Below are 16103 nucleotides of genomic sequence, written 5' to 3'. Positions count from 1 at the left end.
CCCTTTCCCCCCTGCAACATCGTCCGAAACAAACAACAACCACCAAAATAATTTCCACGTCACTCATGCTCCAAGTTCTGTGTGAGAGCATTAATTAGGCCAGGGCAGCAACTGAACAACATTAAATCATTGCTCACTCAGGCTGTTGTGCTGTGATCTAAAAGCCAAGACATTCAAGCAGAGAAAAGCAGGACCAAAACTAGTATTTTACTGCCAATTATTGTATTTTACTGCAACTAACCTTGCACTAGTGTCTAACATTGTGATGAATAAAATGTTTTTCTTTTCAGTAAAACCTTTTATGGGAGCTGGCACCTCTAAAAGTAAATTTGTTCTGACTTATTGGAAGTATTAAGGTGGCAGGTAAAAACATTTTTATCATTGGAACACTGAAGCTGGGATTTAGGAAATTCAAATATATAACAATGATTTTACTAAATATATAGCCAAATGGTGTATGATTCCAATAACAAGCCATATGCCTATTTATGTGCTTGAGTTTTTTTGCTGGGTTTTATTTTCAAATAATAAGTGAACTAATACTGAGGGTTAAAACAAGAACAAAAAAACAGACACCCTTAAAACTGTTTCAAATGAGAATTGCCATCAATATAAAAAGAATACAGATATCACCCCCTTCTCTGCCAAGTAAGTCAAATCTTAAAGGAATGGAGAATATGCAGCAAAAATATTTCAAACTTTCTCTGGAAACAAAACCTTTAAGGCTGAAAGCAAATGCTAGTAATACAACTAACTCTTCCACAGCCTACTTCATCAGTCATCTGTTCCCTGCCCTTCAAGAAAAAAAATTCTTCCCTAACACAAGCCAACGCATTTCTGGGAAGGAAGAAAAGAATCTGTTGAACTGAATCTGTTTTTATTCCGCAACATTTAATCTTAAACAATTCTAACAATTTGCTTAGAAGTTTTGAGTTTCTCTCTGAATAAAAATCACTTCTCTCGTATCTTCTCAAAAGGATTTTAAAAACGCACTGAAAAGAAAAGTGAGCAATAAAATTCTGTACGATCTGACAACTCACTTTTTTACTTAATTACAGCTGCAAAGTTTAATGGGAATGAATGCAGAAGTAACTTTATGAGACCCCTGACAGTGTTTAGCTGCTCAGCCCTGGAGCAGCAGCAGCCATCCCCATGAGCTGGCAGCTGCCCTCAGCTGGGAGCATCTGCTGCAGAGGGAGGGAGGCAGAGCCTGAGCAGCACCAAGACACAGCACACTCAGGGAAGAGGCAAAATTGTCACTCGTGATAGATCTCCACCCCAGCCACAGAAAGAAGCCCACATGAGAAATCTGACCTCAGTAGCAACACTTAAAGATTAATAAACTGCCCTTTTATTTTTTCATGTGTTTGGGGATTACAATACTGATCTGTTAACTGGAATCAGAATCTCATATCTTGTTGCAATTAATGTAGGCCTTGCCGTCAGTGTTCTTAATAAAAGATTCTAGTGAGGAGCACATGCTCACACATGACATCTGTGCAGAACAGCAGCAAACACTTAAGAGCATCCACCTATTTCTTACATTGACAATGGAGCAACATAATAATAATTAATTACAATGAATCATGATCTTGTTATTGTCATTATTAATTCACAACCAAGATTAAGATCTCTACACAATCAATGTGCATAGTCCTCTCAGTAATTTTACCTTACAAAGTCATTTCTTCTAATAAACTAATATGTCTCAAAAAAAATCTGTCCCAGAGAAAAAGGAGGGTGACAACAAATAAAGGCACAACTTAAATAATGTCTTATTTCCTCTCCAAACCAATTACCTGGTTTAGACCTTTTGCCATATCAGATTTTAACTTATCACATGACAAGATTACATAACGCTGAAACAGGGCAGTAAGCACAGTAACTCTCAACTTCAGTAGGAAGACTGGACACCAGGTGTGGAAAAAAGTTTTTGCAGCTGGATAAGATGGAACAATTTTGTTTCACATAGTCATAACAATATCCTGATAACACAGCAACAGAAAAGTTGTGACACTGAATTCTACAATCCCTACATTTAGCATTCATGCTTTTTGAATGAAGTTACATTAGTAGAGAAGATATTTCCTGTGCTTCATGCCTCTAAAGAGAGGGAGGTTAGCCCAGAAGGATAACAGGACAGTCAATTTGCTGTTGACTCCACGTAAGTGTTAAGTTCAGGAGTAATGAAGTTAGAATGAAGTTGAAATTAAAAAAAAATCATCAGGTACTGGCTTCTCTACAAAATTACTACTCTGTCTTCTAGAACAAGTGATTCTTTGTAAAAATTGTTGCAGGTGAAGCTAACGTGATTACAGCTAAGAAAGGTCTGATCCCTTTTCCCTTTACAAGAAACACTAAAACCTTACAAAAAGCTATCTCCTACAGTGTCAATACAACGTGGACTGGCCCAACTTCTTAACTTCTCTTGGCTGAGAAAGTTTCCATAAGAAAGGAAGTCTAATTTGGGAAGTCATCCTCCTTTGTTTCCTCTCAACAGCTTAAGGAAAGGGAGGGGTAAAAAAACTGAAGTATTTTTCCATCACAAAGTTTTTCTGAGGATTTCCAAAGGTATGCTGAAAGCCATTAAGAAACTCAAAAGCACAAGTTTTTTAGCTAAATGGCTCTGTTTTAACTCTTAGCAGAGGGACCATCCCAGATGCCACTATCAGATACATGAAACAGCCACCAATTACAACTGCACATTCACGAATCCAACTACAGAACAGCTCCAAGCCATCAAAACCTCTGAATTTCCACTTACAAGTTACAAATAAATTCAAAATTTATTAAGTAGTGACAATAAATACAGCAAAATAATACCCTAATGCATGAAGTTGAGAGACAGTACAATATCACTCAAGTTGACTGCAAAAGCAAGAATGAAAGTTACCAGTCTCTGCAAAGAGCACTGGATTATGTAAATAGACACCTTTTAGAGTCCTCTTCTCCAACCACAACAAATTAACATAAACATTTCTACTATAGCACATGACTGCTAGAATTGAAGAGACTCATTCTCCAGTATTAGAAATTCTGTGGTAATGCACAGCACGCATGCATAGTGACACATCCAATTTCTTCACTGACAATACATGATATAAAAACCAAATAACCATCTAGCTTGTATATCCAATCCATTATCATAAAGAGACAGCCTTTCCAGAAATATATTGGAAAAAATAGTCTTCTTGTGAAGACTTAGCATGGTTCATCTTTACACATCCTGTGCAATGTTTCATTCAAGAAGCCTACAAGTTTCAGGCTTCCTCTTCTCTCCGCTCATCCAGTATTATCCAGCTTGTCATACAGCATTATGTTCATATCACATTTTAAAATGCAAGACACAACAAACAGATGTTGTACCAGCATCCAAGCACTGAAGTGTACAGTAGAGAAGTGAACCAAATTTACAGAAGGAACATGATTAAGAACACAAAAATTTAAGACAGCAGTACATTCTAAAATGGCAATATCCACTTTAATATAGAAATGTTGTAAGTTTCAGCTCAGATCCAATAAAGAACTTAAAATCTGGAAAAGGTTAAGACTGAGATACTGCACATAGGTGCTTATCTAACCAGGAGACAATTACTATTTGTGACCTTCACATTTCCATAAATACACAGAAATAGAATTCTGAGACACTCCAGAAGTTTCAGTAATGTTGGATTGCTGAGTGTCCAAGTCAAATAGCATTTCAAGGAGATAGAACTTCAGTTGCAACTAATGGTTTGATCTAGTAAGCATTTTCAAACCACATCTTAAGTTCTAACTGAAATTCAATTGGACAAGTGAGTTACTGCTTTCCAGAAGCACTGTATCCATGTTTTCTATAGACATTCAACAGGCAAAACCGAAGGTAATTACTATTAAATGCAAGTCCAGAACATGACCTATCATGTAGGAAAAAAATATTTGCAAGTATCTACCAACTCAGTCTTAATTTTGGAAATTAACTTCCAGACAGTTTAAAATCAAGTTTTCTGTATTTTCTCCACAATGAACAAAGGTAATGAAAAAAATCAAATTGATCATTTTCCAACTACTTTAAGACCAGTTTGTGGGTCCTAAGACAAGAAATCTCCTGTTTTCAAGTATTTTGTGAATGAGTATTTAGATTTACATGGATAGTGACATTAAGTATGACTCAATCTTGAATAATGGCAATGAGATCAAGTGACAGTGAAGGGAAAGGAATAATCAATGCATTAAACAAGAATTACTCTAATGCAGAGCAATTCAAGTGTTTCCTTAACAGATTTCAGGTTAAAATAGGAACCTACTATATACACATCTTGAACTTAAAAAGGAAACAAGATTACACCATAAGTACTAGTTGAAATTGTTTATGAGACACTGCACAACAGGAGTCATCTTGCTGTAAAGTCTTGCTATGTTTAGGTGTAAGTATAGAATATGCTTAGAGAGAGAACGAATTTGTGTATTAACACATAACAGTATTCATCATTTGTGCTAACAGATATAGAAAGCCATTAGCACTTGAACTTAGACACATCAAGTAAAAAAAGAATACCATGATAAATATACCTTATAGCTAAGTACAGATGGTAAAAAAACCAGCAGCAAAACAACCCTGAAACACAGCCAAAACAAAACACCCAACAACCCCACACAACTCAAAACACCCTCTTTCTTGGTGTAAGCCATTCACTAAAAGTACAAGATAAAAGAGATATCTGAGAAAAACGGATGGGGATAACACAACTGAGAACTTAGCACCACTTTCATTTCTTAGAGAGCATATTAAATAAAGTGACTGCCTATTTATTTCTAGTAGATACCAGAGACAAGTCTTTAGTACAGGCTGATCTTAAGTGCAAAAGTATCCTTTTTATAAAGCTTTGCAAATGACACAGGCAGGAAGACTGATACTGAGCAACAACAGCTACAAGGTGCCTCAGACAGATTGTTTCAATCTCTGTGAATTAGTCACCTTTACTGATGGCAGTGTTAGACAGCAGTAGATTCATAGTTATTTCTATTAAGTCAATTTCCTATCAAGGGTGCAACACATAAAAAGAGAAAGTTAAAGGATTTACTGAACTTTTTCTGACACTATGTACAATGCAGTATTTGATTACAGTAAAAGCAGGCAGTATAAAACTGAAGTTCGAGTAAGAGTTCAATGGATTCTTTATTCATTGATAAACCTAATAAACCAACACCTACTAGCCCATAATCTTCCCATAATTTCTTTTCCACTAAACAAGTATAGGGTTTCTCAAAGTGTATTGATAAAAAGCTGCACCTGAATGTATTAAAAGAACTTGCAAAAAATCAAAAGTTGTTTCAGAGCACCACACCTGGGTTACCCATTAATCCTCTTTCCTGTTCTTCTAGTTTTAAGATACTGAACAATGACAGAAGGAAGAACACGTTTTGGAAAACAAAGGTACTCCACTACCTTCATCCTTTCGTAGATGAACAGTACTTTGTCATGCATTTCCACTTCCCCTTCCACCCAAAGTTCTCCTATCCTTGCAATCTGAAAAAGGCAGCTTGTTTTTCTGCCAAATACCCAGAAAAAGGCTTCAATTATACTGTCCACCTGCTATTTTAGATTGCACCTGGAGCAAAAACTGGCAGAAGAAAAGCTTGTTGCACTGAAGGAAGGAAGTATATTGATTGAAAATAATGACTGAAATTCAGTGGAAATAATGAGTGTGACAACAGCAGCTACAATTCCCTATATTTACTCATATTTTCTAGTATATATGTTAAAAGCCACTGAAATGCAGCTTTATGTAATGATAGCTTGAACCATCCAGTACTGTCAAACATTTCTAATTAGAAAGTTTTTAAGAGCTTTCAGATTTGTGCTACAAATCAGTCATAGGAAGTCACATTACACAAATTAAAATGCACGGAAGACCACATTAGCATATTTCTTGTACTATTTCTATAACATTTTTTATAAAGTTATTCTCAGTAATCACATTAGCATGTAAATCCAGAAAATTATTATTTGATAATAAGAGAACCAAGCTTGACAATTTCACATAACACATAGAAATTACAATAGTTTGGAAATGTTTCCTATGACTTTTTCCAGAGAAGACCTAAATACAGACTTAAGGTGTGGTCTCATTCTGTGGTAAATAAATTACAGATTTTAATACTTGCAAAAAATGTACTGCCTCAATTATTTCAGAAATAGTTTCTAAAATCTACCACATTCCATCATGAAAAAAACATTTTCACTATGTTCTGTGGAAATTATTCTGTAATTATATTAAAGTGCCAAATTACTTAAGAGCTCACTAAAAGAGATATACTGTGCTTTAAACCATAGTGCAGATCACTATCCACTGATACCCGTGCTCCAAAAGGCCAAATTTTAAAACTCCAAATACCTATAAAGGCTTTGAGCAAGAGTTAACACCAAAATACACTGCTGGGAAGAACTCAAGCAATACATATGCTGAAAATATGAAAGTTAAAAAGACATGTTTTTATTATACTAATTTCAATGTCTCAAAGCAAAATTGCTCCATGGGAAATCACCGAGTTGCAGGGAATGTCTTGCAACCATGGCCTAATTCTTCAACTAGCTACATTTCAACTTTGAATTCAGAGTTCTATGGTTCTAAGTTTCGTAGCTAAGCAGAAAACTACTACCTGTAGTTAAGACTATTGCTGTTCTTTAAAATTTCTTTTACAGTCTACATAAAACAGTGTAGACTTCCTTAATTTCAACATGTTACACTGCAGGGTAGGGGGATGAAAAACAAAAGAAATCTTACAGTCAGAGATTGCAATTGCTGTCCAAAACTTAAACACTGTTGATGGGATACTTCTACAATATATATACGACAAGAATCATCAAACTTTTGACCAACACTTGAATGTACAAGACTGGAAGTGCTTTAACTGCATGTACACTACAAAACAAAACCACACAGACGTGTAAAGATGTGTCCATAGAAACACAGTGGACACAGTCACATGAGAGAAATGTGCTTATTAATTAAAAAAAAAAAATAGTTCCAGTTACAATATATTTCTAAAATACACTAAACAGCATTATAATGCATGAATAAGTTACAACTGCAAAATTAGTTACTAAATTATTGAAAAGGCATGTCATTAATAGCTGTTGTTTTCCTCCTTTGCTGTCTCATCCCATTTTTAGAGTCTTACCAATAAACACTGAACACTCTAAATATAAGAATAATAAATACCAGAAAACTGTCAGTTTATGAGACTGAAAATTAAGTCTGCTTCATCAAAATTCCAACTTTGTTGCTCTACTCACATTCCTTTCCCTAGGAGTTTTAAGTTACAACTTGCTCCACACAAAAATGATTTGGAATTGTGAAATGTTGCCCTGATCTGATGTTAGAGGAAAGCATCAGGATGGCATAAATTGAACAGCCATGATCATGATTAGGCTAATAAGGTGTTTTTTTATCTCTTGGAAAATATTTAATACTATTTTAATATAATCTTATGAGTGTATTAAAAAAAAAAATCTTTGATACTGTTCTTCCTTACCTCCCATTCTTTAGCAGCATCTTCAGTACTCAATTCTTCACTAGTTTCAGGCTCTTCCTTCTTTTTTACCACTATAAATCCAGGTTCCCGAAGAGACTCCCCAGTATCTTCTGCATATATTTCTGGACTCCACTGGATAAAGAAGACATACAAGTGATCTGTCCTAGAAAAGTCAAGTTATGACACAGGGGAAAAGAAAAATAAGGTAAGTTTGTGATGTCTAATAATATTCCATATTTAAGGTTAAAATAAAAATATGATTTTATATTTTACTAGATATTAGAGACCCACTTGAAAAAAAAAAAACAACTGCTAGCTCTTTGGGAGTTTTTAATTTTTAAATATATGAAGCTGACTCTGGAAAAAGAATCAGGAAACAAGTTGGCAATGAATTAGCTGTGATTTCACATACAAGTATTATCTTTCAACCACTTCTGTCCCATTGGATACTTCTGCTTAAAACTGAAGTAACCCCCAAAATAAAACACAAAGACTTTTTCATCTTATTTAGAAAGAGTTACATAAAACCAAACAAAATTAGAATTTAAAAAATGTCTGCACCTCTGTTTTGCCTACACCTGAAGAACAGCTGACGACTTCCAAGACATAATCAGATTAACACAAATTGTGGGAAGTACTACAGATATGGGGGAAGACTGCTGAAAGCATGCACATATATATATGAATCATAAAATCAAACTACAGACTATAGTAAGTACCAAGATTCAAAGTTACCTCCTTTTAAGTTTACTGCCACAAATAACACTGTTCTCCAGTTTAGAAGAGCAATATCACCCATATTCACAGGAGGCAGTTATTTGCAATCCTAACAGATGTCAGTTTATCCTGTATTTGCTGCAGGTGCATAGATAGAGCACTCAGGAAAAGGACTTGCAATGCATCCACTAGTATCTCTTGATCATGGAAAAGATTCAGAGCTAGATCTTCATGGCTCCGGTTATAAGAGTTTGAATATTCCTTATGTCTTTCTTCAGAGAGATATTTGCTATTTCTGGGTATTGTATTAGCATGAAGAATAATATTTGAGCCTCTTTTTTCTCCCTTCCTTAATAATCCTTGAAAAACGGAACACTTGTGGAACAGGAAGAGATAGAGAACAGCAAAGTTCCTCAAAAGTGCACCTTTGCCCAAAAGAATGCTGCACACAGGTATGCAGTAACAGTCTCTGAACAGGGTCAGAGTTATTCAGAATCAATCTTAACAAGGGTGATTCAGAATAACAATGATAAAAGCAGGGGTAGGGAAAAAGGGGCAAATCTTTCTCTGGCAGTAGGAAAGAATAAAACATTCTGGATGCACAAGGTTAGGTAAAATGTTTCACTGAAGTCAAAACCAAGAAGCTGCAGACTCCTCATGCACTGCATGAGGCATTCATTTTAAGCTGTCATGCAAGTATGAAAGGTTTTTTTTAAGTTTAACTTTTCAAGAACTTTGAGTTATGTATAATTATAGCAGTTACAAAAAGTAATGAAACTTGATGCTTAAGGAACTATAAAACACTCCTTCCCAGACTGGCTCCTTTGAGAGTAAGAACACTGAAATAATTCTGGTTTGTCAGATACCTACTTTTTTCTCATTCTTACTACTTGATGACAAAGACAACTGGATTGGCACTAAGCATTTTCATCTAGCACTCAGCAAGGTAACACCAAATTAAGAAAATTAACACCCTACTATGACATAGCTTTTTCTTTACAAAAAACATAGGACACACATTGAATGAATAAAGAACTGATACTGATAGTATACAACTCCATTCAGTCAGAGAGACTCTTCACAGATGAAAATAAATTCCAAGGAGATCAGTACAGACTGAAAAGTAAGAAACATTTCTTCCAAAATAGGTGATCAATTCTGCTTTGTGCTAAAGGTAAGGGCTTGCTACATTAGAAAATGAGTCAAAGAGACAGTAATAATTTTAACCAACTAATCTAGATAACATTGCCATTTATGAAACACTTATCTGTTTTCAAATTAAATATTATACTACTAGAATAACCAGATTTGAGTTAACTGTAACCACAAGAGAACTCCTGGCCCAGACAGGATTGACAGCAGCAGAATTAGTGGGACAGACCTTTGACTCAAAACTCTGTGTCCTCTCTACCACTTATGAGGTAGCAGGGGTGATGTTTAAAAGCAGGTTAGTGATGCACTACCATAGACTCAATTCTACCTGTTGGATACGTATAATACTTGAACTAATTTCAGTCCATCACATATTTCCATCCATAGTTGACATAAAAAAAAGACTACTGCCTTTCTTGTTGCAGCCAATTTCAGTATAAAATAATTTTATTTTTGTAATCAACCTCTTCTCCTTTAAAGAGCCCCACTTAGTTCTAATATTTTCTTTATATGTTACACTTTCTAGGCATTAAATAGACTTGCTGTTTTCCTTTGGACTCCCTCCAATTGATCCATATCTGTCCTCAACTGCAGTGCCCCAACTGGACATCATATGCCATTCAGCTCAAAAGAAAAGATGGAAAAATGACTTGATTATTGCAGGTAGGTATTTATACCAGGTGACAACTGATAGTTTTTTGTTTCTTTCTTTTCTCCTCACTCTTTGACAAGTATGTAACACCCCTAAAAACCACTTCTGGGTTGAAAAGAAGTCACAGTTTCCTAGCAGTAAAGATCATTTCAGAGTACAAGACTGTTCATGTCCATTCACTGGTACAGTCTCATATCTTAATTGAATGAGTTCAATAAATTTAGCTATTTCTCCAGTAGACATGCTTAAGTCAGTTCATTGAAAGGTTTTATGTTCCATACACAAAGATAAGACAAAGGAACCCCATTTAGCTCTTCTGAACGATGAGAGGATTTTTAGAAAGTTTCCAAATAATGGGTAGCACAGATAATGACAAAATTTTTGTTGCAGAACTCACTTCCTCCACCAGACACCACTTGAATCTTCCTTTCGTTATTTACTTGCTACAAACAAGAGCCTAAATAATATAATGAGAAACTATTTGCCAAACTTAAAAGTAACTCCAGGAAACCAGTAAAATGTCAGTAAGGTAATGAATTACTCCAATGGTAATCAACAATATCCTCAGATGCTGACCCTTTTTTGTGATTAGAGAGATACAGTCACTGCAAAATTGAATGGTGCAGAAAGAATAAAAAGCTCAAACACCTACAGGCAATTGTTGATTTTTACAGTTTACATCTGTCTTACCTTTCTTGTGGAACAGCAAACCAGTACTCATGTTTTTTGTCCCTTTGTGCATACTGCTGCATTGTTGCACTTGCTTGAGAAACAAATGTTTTTCTCATGGGTTTTCCAACCCTGAGACACAGAAATTTGTGAGATCGATGTCGTCGTTTTTCTTTCATAACAGAAGAACCTATTAATAAAGACAAAGTAAGCAGTCCACAATGTACTAAAGAGCTTAACAAAATCATTAATTAATTTTATATTAGACAATTGAGCGATATAGGACATTTATGCAAGTAAGTAATCGGAGATGGGGTATGATAGGTAGTAATAATAATCTGCCCTTTTTTGTTATGAAAATTACAACAGCAGAACTAACTTAAGAATACAACACACTAAATAATTCTAACATTCATTTCTGTTTCCAACTACAGATCACATTGTTACAGCGTTTCATCCAAGCTTGATATTCTTGATGCATACTCTCAATACTGAATCACCATCCTCCCACTATAAAACAGCTATCCCACATATATGAAAAAGATCCTGTGTTAAATACGTACTTTAAAAAAATATTTGTGTTAAATACACTTGATTCACACATGTCAGAGCTGTTTGTTAGTTACTTGTAATTTACAAGGGAAAACGTTCTGGCCCTATTGGTACAGGAATAAGAAGAATTTTAATGTTTTAGCTATATCAAACATTTCAATGGTATGAACACCAGCTCAGGATGAAGTGTACTGGATGTTTCAGTACAGGATTTTTCTCTCTGGTAGTATATTTAATTTAACTAATAGAATTATGTGAATACCCTCAAGGTCTGAATTGTCAAGTCAGCACAAGGTAAAAGAATAATCCTTCTTAAAATTGTTTCTTTACTATATTTGCCAAATGCTCCAGCCACAAGAGACTTTTTTAAAGCAGGAAAGGAAATTGTAATTTTAAGAGCTATTATGGTCGGTTTATCCTAGCTCTGGTATTAGATGTACATACAGATAAGTTTCAGTTTCCCAGGACACATCTTTTCTTTACAGCTGAAGTTCTCCTTCAGCATCCATGCAGACCACAGATCCACTAAGCAAAGAAGATATCACCTTCTTGCTCTATAAACATTTTCTCAATGAGATTTTCACCATGAAATTTAGAACAGTACTGTTCCACAAAAGACTATTTTTTTTCTAGTAACTACTTAAATGTTTGCTGCCTAATTTTCAGTCATGTTTTCAGTCAACATTTTAGAATTACACCTGCAGCATACAATATAGTAAATTAGCCATAATAACATGCATTATTTGGAAGTATTTTATTAATGTGTAAGCTCAAAGGTAAATTGTCAGATTTAAAAAAAACACTAAAAGGAAAGAAAAATAAACAAAGAAGCCTGGTTCATAGGACTGTCATGCAAACTTTGTGGCAGTGTTAGATAAATACTCTTTATCAATCAAATCAAATGGATTTGGTATTTGTGATTTTGGTCCTTCAGAGGCAGCAGATTAGGACTTCCCTGAGCTCAGAGAAGTGGGATTATGGTTCCAGCTATCAGATAAAAAAATAAAAACAAACAATTTAGCTCTGCCCCAAGTCTCAAAATGACTATTTCAGATGCTTTTTTAAAATCAGTTCTCCAATATCTTCTTGTGTATTTGATACAGAATTAATGAGAAAAGACTTCAGCAATGGCTACTGTGTCTCATGCTTCTTGTCTTTTCTTTCAGTCTTTGCCAATATTCAGCTAAGCAGAAAATATTTTGACACATTATCAGTAATGATATTTTAAATTGTTTATACACACAAAAAAATTATAGACTGTTACAATTTCTCCAAAGTATCAACCACATATAGCTTTATTTTAGTCCAGTGGTTAACAAAGGTATCTAAAAACAGAAGCCTGGGCAATAAAAAAATAAAAGTAGATACAAGCAAGACCTTTTTAGTTACTCAAAACTACTCATGACTATCTACTTGCATTGCATCACCTCAACATTCAGAACAAACATTTAGATCATTAATTCCAAACTCAAACATCTGGTCTGCCAAGTTCAAAAAACAATAGTTATCAAAACCTAAATTCTCAAAGCTGCCACAAAATAGAAAAAATTCAACTAAGTTCCTGCTCCAAAACTCATAGTATGACTACTTCAGAGTTTTATTTTGAGAAAGGCTACTTGAAAGTCTTTAATACATTTCAAATTTCAAATGACCTGGTGTTTATAGTGACCAACTGTTAATAGATGTCATATTCAGTCTGATGATTTTCAAGAGTTATAAATCAGATCTATGCTTTTACCTTGGTTCTGTTTAATCATGCCTGCAGAAGCTTCACTGAATCTATCTTGGTTGAGAAATATTACTTCATAATTTATTCATTTATTTGCATTCTGCTAATACAACATGCAAGAACAAGAGATGTAATAATTCCTTCTGAAGTTGGACTGAATTGGTCCAAACCTCCAAAAAACATCTTATACTTTTTGTGAGTTTTTTTTCTTTGTACATTACCCCATCAACCTTGAGTGAAGCAGCAGCACTATGTGTATATAAGGTTTCTAGCCAGAACTCTTCTGTAGGACTGTATGCAGACACTTTTTTGGTTATATATTTATGTATCTACTCTGCAAATATACGCATCACATAACACACAAACAACCCACAGTGATGCAATCTTACAAAAAACCAAAATTAAGGCATTTAATGTAACTGAGTTACAAATATTAATTTGTAAGAAAATCAGCAATTTTGCCAAAGAACACATCCTGAATTTTTTTAAAGTTACAACCACCAACTACTGCTAGCTGACATCTGCCAGAGGTATTAGAAAGCAATACTAGTAAGTATATTAGAAAGTAGCCAGAAGTATTAGAAATACTTCTAATATTTAGGGTATAAAATTTATCACAGAATGATGCAAGTATTCATCTGCTTCAAATTTCAAAATTGAGTTACATCCTTAAAAGAAGAAAAAAAAACCCAACACAACCAAAAAAAAGCCAAAAAAACCAACAAGCAAAAACCGTTTCATAAGATTTTGAAGTGCAGATGAACTTCAGTTAATCAAAGAATGTACTTCTATTCAATATAATTTCAACTTTAATACTTAACAATGAATTTAACCTTCAAATGCACTTCACTTACCTTTAATGCCTATCACACACTAAGAGAGCCTTTCCTAGTCCCCCAAATATTACACAATTAAAACAAATAGTTCAGTTATCTCCATTAGTAAGATGGGAAGACATCAGAAAGTAACTTGTAAATTTTTTAGAAAGCAAGTTCAAATTCATCCAGATGCATATTTAAGTTTTTTAAAGGCACAGCATATTTCTGTATGATAAAAACTTGAACAGACTTTAAGGGTAATATCCAACTAACAATTCCAGGACCCTGATCTTTGCAGAAGAATCAAGGTACTCAAGAAATAAAACCTAGCTGTTCACTGTATCCACAGCACTAGTTGCCTAAAACCTAGCCCTTTTTCTTCCTGAATCAAGCTTTTTGGATGCTTAACCTTGTTCTAGTCAGCATCAAAGTAAGATGAGATGCAAGTGAAAAAGCATTCTGAAAGCATCATACATTTTGTCCAAAAGTTTATGTAAGGTTTAACTTTGGAGCATCTTCAAGCCAATGAGAAATATAACCAGCCATAGAGAGAGATGTTGTACAGAATGAAAAAAAAATCCAAAATTTCCATTAAATGGGAGGGAGATACATTTTAAACTTAAAGGTTAACACTGTACCCATAAATACCCACTGACTCACCTTCTAACCGCCCATTTCCTGCAAACACAGCTTTCTGACTGATTTCTTTTTGTGAATCCTGGTGCATGTTTTCTCTTTGTTGTTTTGTTTGTTGCATAGTGTGGGTCTTCCAGAGCTTGCGGAGTTCTTCAACTTCTGCCTCAGAGTCTTGACTTTGCTCTCCCACTACTTTGCTAGGTGTCTCTTTCTTTTGAGAGTCTGTGGTATCTTCACAACCTGGACATTCTTCTTCCATCTCATTATCTGCTTTTTCTCCTAGTGAGGAACCCTGATCCTTGCCCACTTCTGTCTCCTTGCTGCTCTCCTCACTACCCTGTGATCTTTGCAAAGACTGCTGGAGGATATCTGCAGTATTTTCACCAGGTTCTTGTCCTCCTTTTATAGACATTTTAGGACTTTCTGAACTTAAGTGGGTACCAAACTGTTTAACACCTACAACCATTTCAGCACTGGGCTTTAAGTCACTGGCAGCTTCATTGGAGTCTGAAATGACTGTTAAACATTCAGCACTAGTCTGGTTTATTGTTTGGACAGATTCTGATGATGCTCCAGAAGATTTATCTTGTCGCAGCTCATCTGAGGAAACAAGTTCCTCGCGTATTGGAGAGAGTTCTGATTCTGTGAACACATCTTCTGAAAGAGACTCCTCTGTGCTTCTCGGGGCAGTGCTAGCACTGTCATTCCCCGTGTCCCGAACCCTGGAATCCGTGTCATCTGTATTGCTCTTTGCAGCTTTCTTGGAATGGCCAAGTTCCCTTACTGACAGCTGTTCTACATCTCTGTCGAGCAAAACAAGAATGTTGTTATAACAGGTACCTCTAAAGTATCAAGCTCTTTTCTTCACTGCTTTGTTCAAGCTCTTAAAACAAACAAACACTATTTCAACTTAATCCAGAGCATTAATAATAAACAAGCATAAAATGTGATACCATAATGGTAAATGTGGCTGACCTTTTGCTAGCACAACATAGCTGGGACTTCCCAAGTTCATGACATTACTTTCACAAGAAACTCTCCTATGAAACTAACAAGACTGTGAGAAGCACCTGAAGTGTAAAAATAAAATAAAAACCAAGGTAAATCCAACAAAAAGCTACACACAACCATATCCTCTAGAGGTAAAAATCATCCACATTGTTTTTTGGTTTTGTCTCCCCAGGTGGCCAGTACAATTATACAGACACATCCCACCCCTACAAGGAGGCTGACACCTAGCTCACATTTAAGACATGAATGGCAGAAATCGTCTGGTCTAACCTCAGATATCAAAGCCAATAAATGCAGAACAGTAAAAACTATCAAAGTATAGCTGACTATTCTGTTTGGCAAAATAATTCCCAAACTACTTGATACAACTGAAGATGCTGATAGTGTAAAAAAAAAAAAAAAAAAAAAAAAAAAAGCAAGGATAAAAATTTATTTTACCCAGAGGAGATAATCTTGCTTAAACCTGTCTTTCAAAATAAACTAAATAGAAAAGGAAGGCTAGAAAGGTATTATGAACATGCTCAAGTAGACTACAGAACTCAAGCTTTTCCCTATTGTCAAAAAACACCTGGGCAGTACACAGCCATCACAAAAACTTCTCATATTTAAACTTACTCTTGACTAGAGTTCTGTCAACTTCTTTGCTATC

General features: G+C 35.0%; 1 protein-coding gene and 1 long non-coding RNA gene across 17 annotated transcripts in view; one reads left to right on the top strand and one right to left on the bottom strand.

Annotated features, from left to right (window-relative positions):
• The window catches only part of OXR1 (oxidation resistance 1), a 259566-nt gene that overhangs the window by 23226 nt on the left and 220237 nt on the right, over positions 1-16103 (bottom strand). For all 16 annotated transcript variants that reach the window (XM_021546455.4, XM_085572448.1, XM_021546445.4 and 13 more), the window contains 3 exons: positions 14468-15246; positions 10730-10898; positions 7519-7681 (listed from right to left, as the gene is read on the bottom strand). In XM_021546455.4, coding sequence (XP_021402130.2) covers positions 7519-7681; positions 10730-10898; positions 14468-15246 — 1111 coding nt within the window. The remainder of the gene's footprint in view (positions 1-7518; positions 7682-10729; positions 10899-14467; positions 15247-16103) is intronic.
• LOC146768447 (uncharacterized) lies at positions 7600-14906 on the top strand. Its single transcript, XR_014953022.1, has 2 exons — positions 7600-7723; positions 9914-14906. It is a non-coding gene; the product is annotated as an uncharacterized LOC146768447 (long non-coding RNA).

This window comes from Lonchura striata, chromosome 2, assembly GCF_050655825.1.
Source record: "Lonchura striata isolate lonStrDom1 chromosome 2, ASM5065582v1, whole genome shotgun sequence".
Lineage (NCBI taxonomy): Eukaryota > Metazoa > Chordata > Aves > Passeriformes > Estrildidae > Lonchura > Lonchura striata.
The sequence above is the reverse complement of the archived record's forward strand: the minus strand, read 5'-3'. Positions and strand labels throughout refer to the sequence as shown.